Source organism: Xiphophorus maculatus, chromosome 9 (assembly GCF_002775205.1).
Source record: "Xiphophorus maculatus strain JP 163 A chromosome 9, X_maculatus-5.0-male, whole genome shotgun sequence".
Classification (NCBI taxonomy): Eukaryota; Metazoa; Chordata; class Actinopteri; order Cyprinodontiformes; family Poeciliidae; genus Xiphophorus; species Xiphophorus maculatus.
Genome location: NC_036451.1, coordinates 19,360,828 through 19,378,854, shown reverse-complemented (window position 1 = coordinate 19,378,854; position 18,027 = coordinate 19,360,828). Strand labels below are relative to the sequence as shown.

Genomic DNA, 18,027 nt, shown 5'->3' with positions numbered 1-18,027 from the left:
AGAGAACGCACATTACACCCACGTCCTTCTAAATGAAAAGCACAATGTATTCTGCTCAAGTCCTTAGAGCTGGGAAATAAGATCAGTCAGGGAATGTTTGACCCTGGTGAGGAGATGGCAGCACTTCTGTTTGCACACATTTATGTATGCAAAGATCCACATACACATTTGTGTGAATTTATGCACACTCATAAACTCTAAGGAGCCTATGCTCATGCTTTTCGGGACTGGCAGCTGATCTATAAACCTGCCATGTCTGGTTGCGGCGTTAGCATGCAATGCACTTTTACACCTTGGCCACAGCTACTATTGGCCGGACATTATTTATTCTAATCTGTTTGACTCTGGCTATCAGCCATAGCCTTGAAGTGGCAGCAAGTGCAGAGTGCACACACATACGGATCTAGCCGATTTAGTTTAGTGGAACAGTTTTATTAGTCTTTTGTGTGTAAGACTGAGAAAACAGCTTTTTAATAAGCCAGACAATCTGTAGTTTTTTACTTCTTTGTGGTGGTGTTTTTTTTAAGTTGCTTCTAGACCTATCTAAAGTTGAGATCAATACAAACTTTAATATTATGCTTGTGGATAAATACTTTGTGTGTGACTCAGCAGTCCCAATCACATAGGATGTGTGCTCCCTGAGTTTTCACAGAGTCTTTGCTACAATGATGGACGTATTGCTGTGAATAGCGCTGTCCTGCTGAGGCATAATAGTCCACCGTTGGTCTACTAATCTCAGAGAGGCAGGCAACTATGCCCTCTCCTCCCCCATCCACAGGATATGAGATGCTGATCAGATTTCTATAATCAATTTACCAGGAGCAGGAGGTATAAATCCTGTCCATTCACTCATTCTCCCTCTGCCTCCATTTCTCTCGCCCTCCTGATTTTTCCTCCCCTCCCTTTCCTTCAGCACCCTGCTTATAGTTAGATGAATAATTCAGAAGCCAATGTGGTGAAAGGTGGAGTAAACAAGTCTATTCCTTAATATCCCAAGAGGCTGCCAAAGAGAGACGAGCGAGGGCAGAGCGCTAGCACAGATAGGCTGAAAACTCAACACAGAAGGAGGGTATCTATGGAAAATGGACATTCAAAGGCATTCTTTATGACTAGCAGTCATTTGCACTTAGATTGACTCAAAAGTTGCGCCAAGATGGCACAGCTGGCTTCTAGGAAGCCCCCACTCCACTTTCTCTGTTCCCAACACGCTACAACCATTAATAATGAAATCACACAGTGAAACACAACACCTGTGACACAGGGTCGAAAGAGTTCAGGATCTCTGAGAAGCTAAGGAAAGTAAGACCGGGACAAAAAAAGAGCATACTGTACTTCAGCCTACTGTATAATACAAGATGTGACTCCCCCGTCCTCCTTCTAAATGTCACGGGGAGTAACTCCTTTCATGTTCTGGGTGCAGCGCCAGTAGCTTTTATTTTGACACCATCAGGTATATAGGGACCATGACTAAACACGAGCCACATGAAAATGAGAGCTAGAGAGTTTTTTTGTTTTTTTTTTTTTGCGTTTGTGTGCTCACAGTAAATCAAATGCAGAGAGAATTTAGAGGACACAGTGTGCTTACACAACGAGCAAATGTAATCTCACACTGGATTTCTATTCACAGATTATGCAAGCAGAGCTGCTGATTGATGACTCACCCAAAATTCAATCATGACTCTTAACAGTTTTATCTGGATATAGGTTTAGGGTTTTTTTTAAGTACCTTGGTAATTAAAAAGACAGAGCAAAGGACTTTTGCATGCATCAGTGTTCGCAGATGGTATGCGTATAACTTTATGTGTTCAAATTGCATGGCTTGAGATGAATCAAGAAGTTTACATACACTCAAAGTGAGCATGAATGTCATAGAAATATTAAACTTTTATTAATGTATTTGATACTAGTGAAAGGAGGGATACTAGCTGGAATAAAAATGTGACTAACAGCTGAATTTTTTTTTTTTTTAAAAAACAAGAATTGGGTGAACAGGTTGAAATTTATTGTGGATTTTCTCTAATCTTCAAATTGTACAATTAGGCTCAAATATATTCATACATCAGCACTAATAAAGTGGAACCTCTGAATAATGATTTATGTACTGATCCAACAGGCATCTTTTAAGATGCAAACACTTGGAAACATGTCTGCCCCTTGACAATAGTTCAACTTCCATTAAGACTTCAAGGAGAGGCTTAATTGTGTTTTACACAATGACGAGTAACTTCAGTGTGACTGACATTCTGTACGGGAAGAGCTGGCAGAAACAGCATCACTATCTTGAGGTTTGCAATTAAAACAATGTAGGTTCATTGACACTTACTACTCCCAGCACGTTAAAATGTTAGCAAAATCCTGTAACATTGTTATTGTGGAGATTGGTTGCTCAGAGTATGAGCACCTGTGCCATTGGATGATTCATGTGGCAGATACAAGAAAGGCAAGAGAACACTGGAGAAAATGTAATCTCACACTGGATTTCTATTCAGTGGCAGCAGCATACCGTATTCACGCACAACAAAGTTACAGTCGCGAGAGCACAGAGGAAAGGCTAACTCTCTGGGTCAGATACTCACTAACTACATCATATAAAGTCATTTTTGGAGGAAGATTTGTGACTGGGATATCCATTTATTGTTTATATTTGGAAAAATGTGTCTGATTACAATGAAGGGATAATGGCCCTTGCTCTAAAATGGACACTTTCCAGCTTGAATGAAATTTGAAGCGTCCCCCCCCCCCCCTCAGACAAGACAAAACGGATTATAGAGATAAGTTCTATTGTCAAACAAAGCTAAGATTAACACATTTGCCCACTGTGGCAATAAGTAGTTTTGGAGCAGTCAAAATTAGATTTTCATACAAAGAACTAGTGGCACAATGTTTTGTTGTGTTTTGCACCTGAAAGGACAGAACAATGAAAATAAAGAAATCCCTCCACATTCCTCAACTTTACTTTAAGTCAACAAATAGATGGTTGAAACTCAAAATTTCCAATGATACCAAACATGCACATGGTGAGAGTTTCAAACTAAAGAACACTGCAGCTCTCAAGCATGACAGTGTTCAAATTATGCACCGTCATAATTTTGATAGTGCAGATCAGAGAACATTCACAGTAAGTTTAACTTTGTGCATCAAACTTATGCAACTTTGTGCATATTGGAAAACAGATTCTTGTTTTCCAATATCACGAATGTTGGATCAACAATCTAGAGTGGTTAAAATAAATAAACATAAACTAAAATTAAAACATTCTTGCCAAGTCTAAGCGTATGTAAACTTCTGAGATGCATTGTAGCTATTATAAGCAATTTTGTGTTTTGTGTGAGTATGTCTGAAAAGAACAGTGCGTCTCTGTTCGAGCTGTACTCACAGGCATGGTCTGGCTGCCGTGCAGGGCGCCGATTGCAGACTGAGCCTCAGTGTGTGTAGAAAACTTGACGAAGGCGCAACCTGGAAGAAAGAGCGGATGCATATCAAACACACACACAGACACACCCATAACCATATTTACATATGTGGATATTTAGGATAACATTAATAAAAGATGTAGAATTAAATCTGACACTTCAGAAATCACTGGGCATTATGAGGCTCTCATTGCACCGCAAGCTTCCCCCTATTCTGGGCATTAGGCAGGCAGACAAGCAGAAGCTGCAGGCCAAAGATACCACTGATGAAGCAGAAAAGCTTGCTATTTAGCACCACATGCCTCTTTGTTCATATTAAATTGCAGTTAAAGAGAATGAAATCAAATAGAAAAACCATTACAGAACACGTTTTGATCAATATTCGAAGATGTGAAAAAGACTTGAAAGCTAAGAAATCACAGAAACAATGCTCTTTGCTATAATGTCTTTAAAACGTATGATGGTCGTTGTGAGGAAAAAAAAAACAACAACTCCACAGCTGGACTTTGCTGATGAGCATTTGTAATCCTTCCCTGCCTTTGAACCAAAAAGAAGCATTACAAAACTCAAATCACCAAACAGCCCCCTACACTGTTATCCTTTGCTGTATTTTCTACAGCTAAATACCACAAAATGCCCAGTAAAACTACCATAAGACATCTTTACAAGTAGTTACTGTAATTTGCATTGCATTATGGGTATAGTACATAGTATTACAGTAACTTACTGTATGTTTTGAATTTGCAGTAATTTACTGTTTACACATTACAGTAGTGGTACTGTACTTATAATATACAGTAAGAATTATATTTGATTCCCAACGGTCATCATACACTGTTAGCCTTTGCTGTATTTATTACAGTTAAATACCACAAAATGCCCAGTAAAACTACCATAAATAGGGTGACCATATTTTCAGTTGGGAAAACCAGGACACGTTGTAGCGAGGGGAGGGGGGGGGGGGGTCTGAAAGCGGGGAAACTCTTTTGTAAATCGTCGGTAAACATACATTTGCGCTTTCGTATGTTGTTGGCGTACTGACAGCCACGCTATCTATCTTCTGATTAAGAACAGGGCTGCCCGCACTGACGCGGCTCAGGGATTTCGTCACACGCAGCGCCGTGCGCAGTGCCCTAGTGCCTGTAAATATAATGGTCCAATGAAGGTAATTTAAAAAACAGGACATTTCCTCACTTTCTAAAAAAAACCCGGGACGCCCGGGACAGGACGTGAAATACGGACATGTCCCTGGAAATACGTACGTTTGGTCACCATACCATAAGACATCTTTACAAGTAGTTATTGTAGTTTGCATTGCATTATGGGTAAAGTACATAGTATTACAGTAACTTACTGTATGTTTTGAAGTTGCAGTAATTTACTGTTTACACATTACAGTAGTGGTTCTGTACTTATAATATACAGTAAGAATTATATTTGATTTCCAACCGTCACCATAGCTGCTTCATCGTGGTTCCCTGTTTCTGTATTTTTACTCCTTTAGTGGTTAACATATTTTTAAGGCAGAAAGAGAGCATGTACTTTTGTTTTTTTCACATCCTAGCTAACATTAACATGCAGTTTATCTAGCTACGTCATCAAGCGTGGCTTCGCTTCCGACTGTTTTCTGATGACGTTTGTTTTAAACTCCGAAGCTTTTTCTCTCCAAGTGCAGCTCTGTCTCCGTGCTGTGGGCTCACACTGCTTCAGCTCTTCAAGACAGGTAAAAAACCACTTCTTAGAAAACTGTTTGAAGCCAAAGCCTAGTCTGGAAATGTACATTTTAGATGGAGTTAACGTAGCTTATAGCATCATGCTATAACTTAGCATTATAGCATGAGCTGGTTTGTGCTGGTTAGCCTGGTAAAATAACGTTACCTTTACGTTACTAACTCTGGTGTTTTATATAACTGGTATATTGCAACGTTATAAGTTACGTGTCTGTAAATGAGGTGAAAGATAGGAAAATATGGTGGTGTTATTTTTTGAGCTGGTTCGGAATTAACGTTAGCTAAGGTGCTAATTTTACCGTTGAAGGTTTTAGCTTGACTTTTGCCGCTTAATCTTCCTCGGGCGGCTTTAGGTTGAGATGAGCTCAGTGCATGAGTGTCTGTTAGCATTGTTGCTACATCCTTTGTGGAACAATATAACCTTAACTGATAATTGAGCCTCCCCCCTTCTCTTTTTTTTTTACATCTAATGACTGTTCATTTGTTTAAACCATGATCTTGCAAATGTTAAAAGTGCAGATTAGCTACGTAGGTCAGCAAGGATGAATTTCTAACATTGTTCCTTTTTTTTCTTTTCTTCAGATGACTTTTTTTTTTTAACTCCCAAGCTTTTTCCCTCCAAGTGGCTGTGCAGTTCTGTCCTGCTGACTGCTAACATAGCTTCATCTCTTCAAAAGACAAGACAACAGGTAAAAAGACAGCTCTTCAAACATATTTGAATCCACAAAATAGTCTGGAAATGTAGAGGAGCAGCTAACCTAATCTATAACTTTGAGCTTGCTACAGCTGGTTAGCTTGCAAAAGTACCATTACATCTCCAACATAGTGTATAAGAGTCTGTAAATGAGGACAAAGGTGAAAAAAATTAAAGTAGTTTCTGTTATTTTTTGAGTTTGTTCAGCCACAGTGGCAGGTGGACAAAAAAGTTAATTTCCAACCCTGGTTACATATAAGGACTGTTCACATGTTTAAACCATGCTCCTGCAAATTTAAAGTTAAGTCAGTACTAACAGGTGCAACTACGTACAGGTGTAAATTCTGCAGCATTTGTACTTCAGAATTTACAGAATTTTGTAGTCATGTGAAGAAACATCAACACACAGCTAATTATCGGTTTACATGTGGAATAGAGCAATGTCCTGCTTCCTTCAGAACATTTTCTGCATTCAGGTCCCACATGCACAGGAGTCACCGCCATAGCAGAAGTCAGACTGAACACTTGTGGAATGTAATGCTTTAAAAAATGCATTTAGCCCCACAAACTGTCATTCACATCCGCTGTTTCAGAGTGGTAGCAGGATGTAGGGGTAAAGTCTAGTCTAGTCTCCGGGATGAGGTTCTCAAAAACCTGTTGTAATCTGGGTGAACTGGCCCTTTAAATATAAATTACTACCAGTAATTCATATTTAAGAGAGTATTCCTTTTATGTTTTAAAGGTATCTTCCACCAAGATGTCTGTTGAAATGGAAATGACCTTACCCACTACACCAAGGGTAATCATCATGGTATGAGGAATATTTTCTATCACTATAATTTTTTCGTAGCAATGTATGTAATTGTTATGGTAGTCTGTACTTTTACTCACTAGCGTTAGCCTGACAAGGGTTTGTCTATTTTAGGAAATAGCTCGATGTCTGCAACCCGGTGGATGGTCAGTATGGAGGAGAAGGTATTTTTCCAGCCTGAGCAACTACATGACTTTGCCAGCGTCCTTGCTGTCTTTCTTGGGTCATATTCTGTCTTCAATCTGGAGTATCAGGAGTCAGCATCCACCACGCTGGAGATGATACAACGGCAAGTACTCTACACCAAGCCATTTATGAATTAAATTTAATGACAGTTTGACTGATGATGAAGAACCATAGCTGATTGCTGTATTGTACGTCTTCATTAAAAAATACAATTAATATATTTTATTTCTGTTAAAAGATTCCTTGTGAGGATCAATCCAGATGTTGGTACCAAATGCACAGCCAAAGTCGGTACAAGCCGCAAGACTGGAAGTCTTGTCAAGAGGAAAGTAGTCAGTGTCAACTCCCAGATCACCACCTTCTTCCAACAACTTGCTGAATTTGAATGGAGGACTTCCAACTAGGTAAGTATTTTACCAAATGTAAATGTTTATTATTTTGTTGTCTTTTCCTCCTATCTTGCATGCTCTGACTTTACTTTAGCCTTTTAATATGATTTTAATGATTATTTATAAATGGCATGTGATTCCTACACAATAGCCCTTTAGAGTAGCCTGCATCTTTTCTGTGTCCGTGGTAAAAAGTGGATGTCGCTGCATCTCTTAATAAATCACAGAAATGTATAAGTGTGTAGTCGTTTAAGTGTGGTGTATTTTTATACTATGCAGTTTTCAGTTTATTAGGCACACCTTTGCAGTAATCCGTCAGCACCAACAAAATGACTAAAAAGATTGTTGTACTTCATCGTCCCCTTGGGGACATTTGTAGTACGCAATCTTTTGAATTACTGAAGACTGACTGACTCCTTTTGCCATAAACAATCCAAAAACCTGAAGTGAAGCCAGTCCTGCTCATTCTTTATGCAGCTTCTATTATCACTTCAGTCCAATTGATTTTTTTTAAACAAATTATCAACTTAATGCTGCTTTATGACAAAGATTTTATGCATGTGAACATTGTCACTTCAGCTAAATTTGTCAACTTCCTGTCGATTTGAAAATGTAGATAACTTCCTGACCATCTCATGACCTCCCACATTGTCTGTCTTATTCTTTACAGTTCAGCTTCCACAAGATGGATCCCACTGATTTTGTTTGACAAATGGAATAAAAGTTCTTCTGATGTAGGAAATGTGTTCTATGGTTTTGTTGTTTTACAGCACATTATATTGTATTGTGACATTGTTTTTTATGACATTGCGAATATGTAAATGGATTTTATTTCTACAAATCTGCTGAAAATAAATACCTGTTATTCACAGTACTTGGACTAAAATTTCTTTTATGAAATTTTTTGGTTTATGGTAAAGTATTCTTATCTTAAAGAAATGTAAACTTTAATTTACAGTAAAACTCTGACATTATGTTGTGAAACAAGTTTACAGTAGACCAGCTTTACTATAAAATACAATTACTGTATTATACTAGAAACTACATTTACAGTAATGCAGTTATAACTGTAAAGCACACTCACAGTAAAAATTAACTGTGAAATATCATAACAGTAAAGGTACTGTAGAATGGTAATTACAGTAACTTACTGGCAACACTGTTGCCAGTAAGGGTACTGTAGAATGGTAATTACAGTAACTTACTGGCAACAGTGTTGCCAGTAAGAGTACTGTAGAATGGTAATTACAGTAACTTGCTGGCAACAGTGTTGCCAGTAAGTTACTGTAAAATTACAATAAAAGGTCTAACAGTGTACATCATTACAGAGAAACATGAAAACATGAGAAGTGATTCTTCTTGTTCCAGTGAAGCAGAGTCAGTCACTGATCCACCACACTCTCACCCAATTTCATGTCATGTGAATTGTCTGTTTTTTAGTATTTCATCTTTTGTGCCTTATTCTTCTTATCGTCCGTCCTGCTTGACCCAGTCACCTTGCTATTCTTCTCCTGTTAATAGGCACACCACTGTGGACACCAGCCGATCAAGATGTCCATTCAGCTGCTAAACTGCTGCCTGCCTCCCTCCTACTGAGATGTGGATAGGAAAAAGCTTTGAGTTCCTGATGACCTGTACAAGGTCTTTGCTACAAAGGGGTCATGTACTGCTATAATTAGCCTTTTACCCCTCCATACATGGATTGCTGGTGTAGCTGTACCTAAAGAGGGATGGTGGTCTTTCTTAAAAACCCGAGTTCCCTACGTTAGATGTTATTGTGTCTCTTAAAATCAAATTCTAGATACTACCACTTGTTACCATGGAAGTTCATCAGAGATGAGGACTACTAATTATGATACAAGAGGCATCACAGATGAGTTGATGTTAATAAACATATTTCCTTAAGAGTATATTTTTGTGCTTAACAATAAACCAAAATATTTTAATTGAAGAAACTGAAATTTTACGATTGAATTAATCATAAAATGTCCACTCTTGCAGTTGTACAACTTAAAAAAAAACAGATTGTTTGACTTTTAGTATTTACTGTAATTCTAATAATAAAAATAATAATAATAAAACAATTGTAAAAATTATATTTGAGAAAGACAAAAATAACTTCAAAATGTGATATCTTAAATATTACAGATCAACTTCCCTTGGATATTTTTGTTACCATGGTAACAAGCCTGGTTAGGCTAAACCTCATCAGAGCCTAACCAGTTTGACTTCAAACCATAAAAAACATATAATTCCACAACTTCCAAATAATATAGCTGATTTCTTCAGCAATTTTTTCATTTTATTCTATTTACTTAAGGACAATACACATTTATCAACATAACTGCTTCAATCTAAATGTTCCATTTTTAATATAGGACATTTAAATATGTCCCATATTAAAAATTTGCCTTAGAGGCTCATTTTTGTCACGCAAGAGGTGAAACTTGTATTTCTTTTCAGTGTGCTGTTGCAAAGAACTTCAGGATTTAACAATCTATAGACACCAAGGTGAAGCCAATAGATCCAGTCAAATATTTTCAACAGGACTAGGCTCTACAACAGCATTAGAATAAAAGTCTGACTATTCGGGGCGTGCAGTGGTGGCGTAGGGGATAGCGCGTCCCATGTTTGGAGGCCTTGAGTCCTCGACGCAGCCGTCGCGGGTTCGACTCCCGGACCCAGCGGCATTTGCTGCATATCGTCCCCCTTTCCTGTCTGCCTACTTTACAAAAATAAGGGACACTAGAGCCCACAAAAAGACCGGGGGTACAAAAAAAAAAAAGTCTGACTATTCTATAGAATAAATGGTTTAAATCAACCTTAGAAGTGAGTGTGAGTGACAGCATGTATGTTTGTTCTGCGTGTCTCTGTGTTGCCCTGTGATGATCGCCCCTATGATCTTGCAAGGGTTTGCAAGTTTAGACAAAGGATGAATGGATGGAAGTTCAGAAGGACTGCTGTTGGTAAATGGTTCATTAAGCTACATCCCTCAAACCAAAATTATTGGATTAAAATAAATAAATAAAATAAGATCATAGATTTTGCATCCGGAGGCAAACTTGGAGAAGCACCATACTGGCTGTCATCAGTGGATGGTTCAAGCCTCTGGGAGACTGCTGCGTTGTGTTAAGATACATTGCCTGTGCAACTCTCACTTTTTCGAATTTAATGGCACATTCTCTTTTCTTTCTTTGACTTTTTTTTTTTTACTGAGAATCTGGATTAATTTAGATGATCAATATGAAGCAACATTCTATGTATGTTTGAAATCTTTGATATCTATTTTTTGTGGATCAGAGAACAGATTTGAGTAGTTATTTAAAAGTAAATGAATCCAGATTTTTTGTGGGAAATCCACCAACTTTTCTGAAAGGTGTAGCTGACATCATATTCAATAAACATGACGCCGCAAAGGCATTAATCCTCTTCAACCTTTCTGTGTTTTGTCACTATGCAACCACAAAGTTCAATACATTTATGTGACAGACTAATACAAAATAAGATATTATTGTAAAGTGAAACAGAAAACTGAAAGGCTGAACAATGAGAGAAATAATCAGAGAAGCAGTTCAGAGGTTGGTGGTGGTAATTCTGGAGTGGTGAAGAGACAAAAGTGGGACAATCTGTTGATGGATTACTTGTGCTTTCTACAAATCCGTCCCTTTAAGGATGAAAGGCAAGGAAAAAAAATGCTGTTTTTGAAAGCAGTTTGCCACAAATGATATACAATACAAATACAGTGGAGTGAAAAAGCATTTATCCTAAATTTTGCTTGTTTGTTACACTTAAATATTTCAGAACATCAGACCAATTCAAATATTTGTCAAAGATAAGTTTTAAATGAAGATGTTTATTTATAAGGGAGAAAAAAACAGTCTGGCCTGTTCTCAAAAAGTGATTTATCACCTGATAAATTATACCTGAGTTCACTGATTAATGGCACACCTGTTTTAAATCAAGACTTCACTTAAGTAGGACCTACTTAACAAAGGAAGGACACACGGTATTATTTGTATAGATATTAGAATCCACACTCCTTACCATGTGGTTGTGGCAATGCATTAAGTTGTTTGCCAATTGCCAATAAATACCACAAGATGAAGAATGGAACATCATACCAACAGAAAATTGTGGTAATAGATGTGATGGTTTGGGGCTGTTTTCAGGAGCTGGATAACTTTCTGTGGTAAATGGAACCATAAATATGGAGTCTACCCAGAAATCCTAAAGGAAAGTGTCAGTCCATCTGCAAAGGTATGCAGATGGACCTCAAGATGAACTTGGGTTATGTAGCAGGACTTTTAAATTAGTTTGATGCTTTGAAACACTTCAGGTGTTCAAATATGAAAAAAAAAGAAAAACAGGAAATCAGGAAGGGGCAAACACTTTTCCACATCACTGTATATGAAAGAAGGTTATTTGACAAAATTGAACTTTTTGTCCCAAACTCAAACAATTGTGTTTGAACACACCATTCCCACAGTGGACTCATTGTCCAGGCTTTTTCTGGACTTATGCTTTTAACTAAATGCCTGGTAAAGCTTCTAAGAGTTAAAGTCAACCAGAAGTATTTTCTTTCCCCACAGCTGATCGATTTCTCACACATCAAACAGATCAACAATCTCAAGTCAAGCACTCAGGCTGCATGACCTATATCTGATCCATATGCCATCTGTAATTTACATGATGTCCACGCCCGCACACACGCGCGCACCCCCGCCCGCACACACACACACACACACACATATTTGATTGTCAGTCATTGACCTAAATAAATCTGACAGCCAAATCCCCGTCTCCTACCTTTGCTGTTTCCGTCAGGACCTCTTAGGACCGTGCACTCCTCGATGACTCCATAGGGCTCAAAGAGACGATAAACATCCTCCTCAGTCTGCTGTTTATTCAGCATCCCGACAAACAACTTCCTGTCTTCTGAAACAAAGAAAGGGACAAAAGGTTACATTATACCCGACCTCAATTATGAAACCAATTAGAGAGCAGGCTGATAACGGGAAACACTGTCATTACAGTGAAAACAATTTTACCACAGGGACAAACAAATATATTACATACATTCAAAGGTTCTGCAGAGTAGCCATTTTATTTATTTACTGAAGCTTGGGCTCAAGTCACACAGTTTATTTCTTTCCCAGGACTGATCTATATCCAATAAAACGGGGTCTGATTCCATGATGTGAGGGCAAGTGTGTGGTCATAGTGTAAGGAAGAAATAAAGGGAAACGATGAAATAATGAAGACGTTACTCACATACTCACCCACACATACATGTATGAGACACAGACCAAAGACAATGAGGGAGTCTTTGGTCATGTAAAAGCAAGAGGGGCTCCAGGTGGCTTCATCCTCCTACACACCAAATTTCACTGGTTGGAACCTACAACTTTTCTTTCCTTCTTCAACTCATCACCTCTCCTCCCCCCCACTTATTCATCCATCTCTTCCCTCTCTCTTTCATGGCTTTCCCTTTTTCCTCTCGCTGATTCCACATTTTTGCCCCTCATTCCTTTTTCAACTGCTGCCCTCCCTCTCTTCCTCTCTTTATCTCTTTCTTACCCTACTAATTGCTGCTGATCCAGAGTTTTTTTGTGTAGCCAGAGAAATATTTCAGCGCACTCTTCAGTGAACAATGGTGTGTCTCTTCAGCGAGCGCCGAGGCCTGGGAGACAAGCCATGAATAACGCTGACTTTTCAATAGATTGCCTTTATGCTATTGAGTCCTGTTAAATGCTGTGGGATCTGATCTTTACCTTGACCCGACACCCTGTGTTTACTGATGTGCTCTGGCACTGTATGATTAATGCTATGCCGTTGTGTTTCTGCCGGCAGCAAGAAGCACTAAAATCTTTTTCTTTATACAGACTGTTTCTCCAACTCTGACCCATAAAGTCACAGCGGAGAAAGCGACGGACTGAACCAACAGCTACTGCTGTGAAGAGGAGGAGAGTTGCATAAATTGCTACCAGTCATATTGACCAGGTTCACTAGTAATTTCTACACACCTGTGCTGTTGTCATTCCTTGACTCAACCCACAAGGCGGTACGTCAAATCTCACAGCAGGCATGGGCTCCAGCAAGGCTTTTGCGACTCGGCACCATCAGTGATGCACCTTTAAAATAATCACCCATGTCAGAGGATTGTCTAGGGAGGGGCGTCCCTGGTGCTGGCTCCTTATTGCAAGTGGCAGGATCAGAGGCTATGTATAAAAAATGGAAGTGATGCAATGTGACATCTGTCAGGGTGGATTGGAGAGCATTTATCTGCAAAAAAAGAAACGCCTGAACTGGAAAATGAAAGGCCAAGATGGTCCATCCTTTTGCTGGAGGGAGAATATAAATTCCGAGGTTGAATCAGGAAGATGAGTCAAGGATGTTGGCGTGTGTGCGTGTGTGTGTGCGGGGGAGTCGGGGTGTGCAAGTAAATAGGTGGGTCAAAACTATACAGATTTTTCCTGAAATAAAACCAGACTACATCTCAGACACAGATCTAGTTCAAATCAGACAGAGAGTAATCTATGTAAACACTGTCATAGTGACTTTTAGAATTATTTTTTTGATCACCATTGAACTTTAACAGCAACATCACTTTGAAATACGATAAACATCTCTGTATTTTATTGACCTTATGTTGCTAGACCAACACAAACAGGAAAATAATTGTGACGTAAAAGGAAAATTATAGTTTTCTTTTTTTTTAACTAATATGTCTGCAATCTGATGCCCCTAATCAAAAATCTAGTAAAAAAAAAACAAAAAAAAACTTGCTTTAGAAGTCCATCTATGTGTAATTTAATCTCTCCATAAATCCGGCTGTTCTATGAAGGCCTCAGAGGTTTGTTAGAGAATATATTAGCAATAAAACAGCAAGATGAAGACCAAAGAACAAAGCAAATGGGTCAGCGGAAAAGCTGCAGAAACGTTTAAAGCAGGATTAGGTCAAAAGCTTTCAACCCATCATCTGAAAATAAAGTAAATTTGGCTCAACTGCTAACCTATCAGGACATTGCAGTCCACCTAAACTGACTGGACGAGCAAGAAGAGCATTAGTAAAAGAAACTGCTTAGAGGCTCATTGTAACTATTGAGGAGCATCTGAGATTCATAGCACAGGTCAGAGAATATGTGGACAGGAAAACTCTTAGACATGAACTGCATATACATGGCCATTATGGAAGAATGGCAGAATGAAAGTTATTGTTGAATGAAAGTCACACGAAGTCATGTTTGTGCAGAGTAAGTATTATGCGGGTGAAAATCTTGGTCAAGCAAACAAAATCCCAATAATATTTAATCTTTTACATATAGGTCAAATATTTTCAATTAATGATCTAATTTAAATCAAAACCGTTGTGAAAACAAGACAGAAAAAGTTGAAAGGGGTATAATAGTTCTGTGAGGCATGGGACCTTTGGAGTTTATCGGTTCTCACTTTGGTTGACATTCCTTTTCAAGTGGGTGTGAGAAGTTATGAGTTAATGCATGACCTTTACCAGTTTTATAGGAGCTTCTCTCTGAGAATCACAGTGTTAACAGCTTCCATGTGGCATGGTTTAAAATACGACGCTGCATCCATCCTGCAGCTTAAGGATTGCTAACTGGAACGACACCTCCAGCTAAATGGAATAATATTTATAGGACTCGTAGTATAAAATGACCAGTGGCCACTATATATCACCTACCTGTGTAATATAGCTTCACAAAAAGCCTGAGACACTAAAATCCTGATCAGCCCACTGTCCTTCTGTCTCATTTCTGAGAAAGATAAGAATCTGAAACATATTCAAGAGGCCACTGCAGTGTGGGAAACCGGTAACATTATACAGATATTGTTCTTACATTATTTAGCAAACAAATCTGCGACTAAGGAAATTGTGGCAAGCATGTTCCGGCTCATAACTCAGGCTTTAAAAACCGCTGAGCAACTCGCAACAACAGATGATTTTGGAGATCTGCTCCAGCCTAGGATTCTGCTCTAGCTGCTCTCAGCTAAACGGCTTCATTGGAAATTTATGTCTCTTTTTTTCGTTCATCGGCGTTAGACAAACATTAACTCATTTATCAACAACGCCGCAGAACAACTTGTGTGCTAACAAACACAAGCAGAGGGTAAAATGCCTACAATAAAGTGGCATTTATACATAAGTATGTAAAGTCCACATACTTATGACAAGAAAGGGAGAAAAAGGGCAAAAGGATGTTGAAGAAAAAAGTTATAACAAAGACTTTGATGGCTTAAAAGAAAGGGTTAGCGATAACAGCTCTTTCATCATGACCCAACACGAGTTCATGCCTGTCTGTTAACTATCTGATGACTCACAGTATTGACTTTTTCTTAGAGCATCTTCAAAATCCACAAGAGCAATGCTGATGAGTACTGGTACTAGATTCAGTTTTATAACTTGTTCTTAGTGAACGTGCAAAGCACTTTGTCCGAATAAGGCATTTTCTAAAATGTACAAAATTAAAGGTAAACGGCTGCTACTTCACTTTCTGCGTGTTATCAAAACATATTTTTGTTACCTTTCACTGTTCACACAAGTCGACATGAATTTTATCCTAAATTACCATAAGACAACTTTGAAATATTTAAGATGAATTATGATCAATTAAACAATTCAGGAGTCCAATAAGCATCTGCATGTTCACTGAGAAAACTGTGAAACATGCTGACATTAAGATGCCTTTACAGCTCACCGTGGCGGAGTGTATTCTCACATCAACAGAGACACTCTACTGCATCCCCACTGACACACTCATGCTACCATTATGTTTAATTTACACCACAGGTGCTTGTTGGGAAAAATAAATTTCAAAATATAGAGAAACATATCCATGCTGCTTATTATATGTTAAAAATTGTACTCGGGTCTCTTTTGAAAACACAACCTCGTGACTAACTGAGATGCACTTATAAATAAATAAAGTAGATGCTTAATATCTTTCAAACCAAAAGAAGAGCTATCGTGTTAATTAAGGAGCTGATGCTAATTTATTTTAAAATATTGGAAACCAAACTGTATCACAGCAACATACACTGCCTGGCCAAAAAAAAAGTCGCCACCTGGATTTAACTAAGCAAATAGGTACAAGCCTCCTATTGGATAAATACTGCATAGGCGATTATCTTTCAGCTGGCAACAAGTTATTTAACCCCAGCTGATGCAATGAGTAACTCCTCATTTCTTAAACAACCATGGCAAAAGAGACATCCTGTGGTCGTGGAAAAGACGTTAGTCTGTTTAAGAAGGGTCAAATCATTGGCCTGCATCAAGCAGAGAAAACATCTAAGGAGATTGCAGAAACTACTAGAATTGGGTTAAGAACTGTCCAACGCATCATTAAAAACTGGAAGGATGGTGGGGAACCATTGTCTTCCAGGAAGAAATGTGGTCGGAAAAAAATCCTGAATGATCGTGATCGGCGATTACTTAAACGTTTGGTCAAATCAAATCGAAGAAAAACAACAGCAGAACTCAGGAGTATGTTTAATTGTGAACGCAAAAGCATTTCCACACGCACAATGCAAAGGGAACTCAAGGGGTTGGGATTGAACAGCTGTGTAGCCGTAAGAAAACCTCTAATCAGTAAGGCTAACCAGAAAAAAAGGCTTCAGTTTGCTAGGGAGCATAAAGATTGGACTCTGGAGGAATGGAAGAGGGTCATGTGGTCTGATGAGTCCAGATTTACCCTGTTCCAGAGTGATGGGCGCATCAGGGTAAGAAGAGAGGCAGGTGAAGTGATGCACCCATCATGCCTAGTGCCTACTGTACAAGCCTGTGGGGGCAGTGCTATGATCTGGGGTTGCTGCAGTTGGTCAGGTCTAGGTTCAGCAACATTGTGGCCCAAAGAATGAGGTCAGCTGACTACCTGAATATACTGAATGACTTATTCCATCGATATACTTATTCCATCAATGGATTTTGTCTTCCCAAATGGAACGGGCATATTCCAAGATGACAATGCCAGGATTCATCGGGCTCACATTGTGAAAGAGTGGTTCAGGGAGCATGAGACATCTTTTTCACACATGGATTGGCCACCACAGAGTCCAGACCTTAACCCCATTGAGAATCTTTGGGATGTGCTGGAGAAGGCTTTGCGCAGTGGTCAGACTCTCCCATCATCAATACAAGATCTTGGTGAAAGATTAATGCAACACTGGATGGAAATAAATCTTGTGACACTGCAGAAGCTTATTGAAACAATGCCACAGCGAATGCGGGCTGTAATCAAAGCTAAAGGCGGTCCAACAAAATATTAGAGTGCGACCATTTTTTGGTGGCGACTTTTTTTTTGGCCAGGCAGTGTATTATTTATGGCAGGAAGGGAAGAATCATGTTTTATACAGTGTTCTTATTATATGTTGGTATCACCAAGCCAAAGCTTTAAAAATATTGAGCCTGCCTCAAATTTATAACTGGTGTGAGCGTCCCGTACACAAAGGCTACAGACCTCGAAGCGGCTGACTCAAGTTTGAGTCTCGTCCTCGGTTCCCCCCTTCCCCCTGCCCCCTTCCTGTCAGATTACTGTTAAATAAAGGCCACTAGTGCCAAAGAAAAATCTAAAAAAATAAAATAAAAAATGTAAACAGTGCATGTGTAGTAACAGCACATCCATGACGAGTCTAATACCTTTGTACAACAGTGGATATAACCTGAAATCTTGAAGGATTTCCTCCTCGTTTGAGTGTCTGTACAACATCTGCACCACGCGTATTACCCTGGGTTCCCTGATTATGCCAGAGACCATTAAGGATTTCGGACAGTCAGCTGGGACTTACTGAG

General features: G+C 38.9%; 1 protein-coding gene across 11 annotated transcripts in view; it reads right to left on the bottom strand.

Moving 5' to 3' along the window:
- Positions 1-18,027, bottom strand: part of celf5 (CUGBP Elav-like family member 5) — a 247,541-nt gene that overhangs the window by 41,327 nt on the left and 188,187 nt on the right. For 7 of the 11 annotated variants that reach the window (XM_023339700.1, XM_023339703.1, XM_023339701.1 and 4 more), the window contains exons 4-5: positions 12,030-12,158; positions 3,377-3,456 (exon numbers count right to left, since the gene is read on the bottom strand). In XM_023339700.1, the coding sequence (XP_023195468.1) occupies positions 3,377-3,456; positions 12,030-12,158 (209 nt within the window). The remainder of the gene's footprint in view (positions 1-3,376; positions 3,457-12,029; positions 12,159-18,027) is intronic. The other 4 variants (XM_023339702.1, XM_023339708.1, XM_023339707.1 and 1 more) reach the window with 1 other exon arrangement.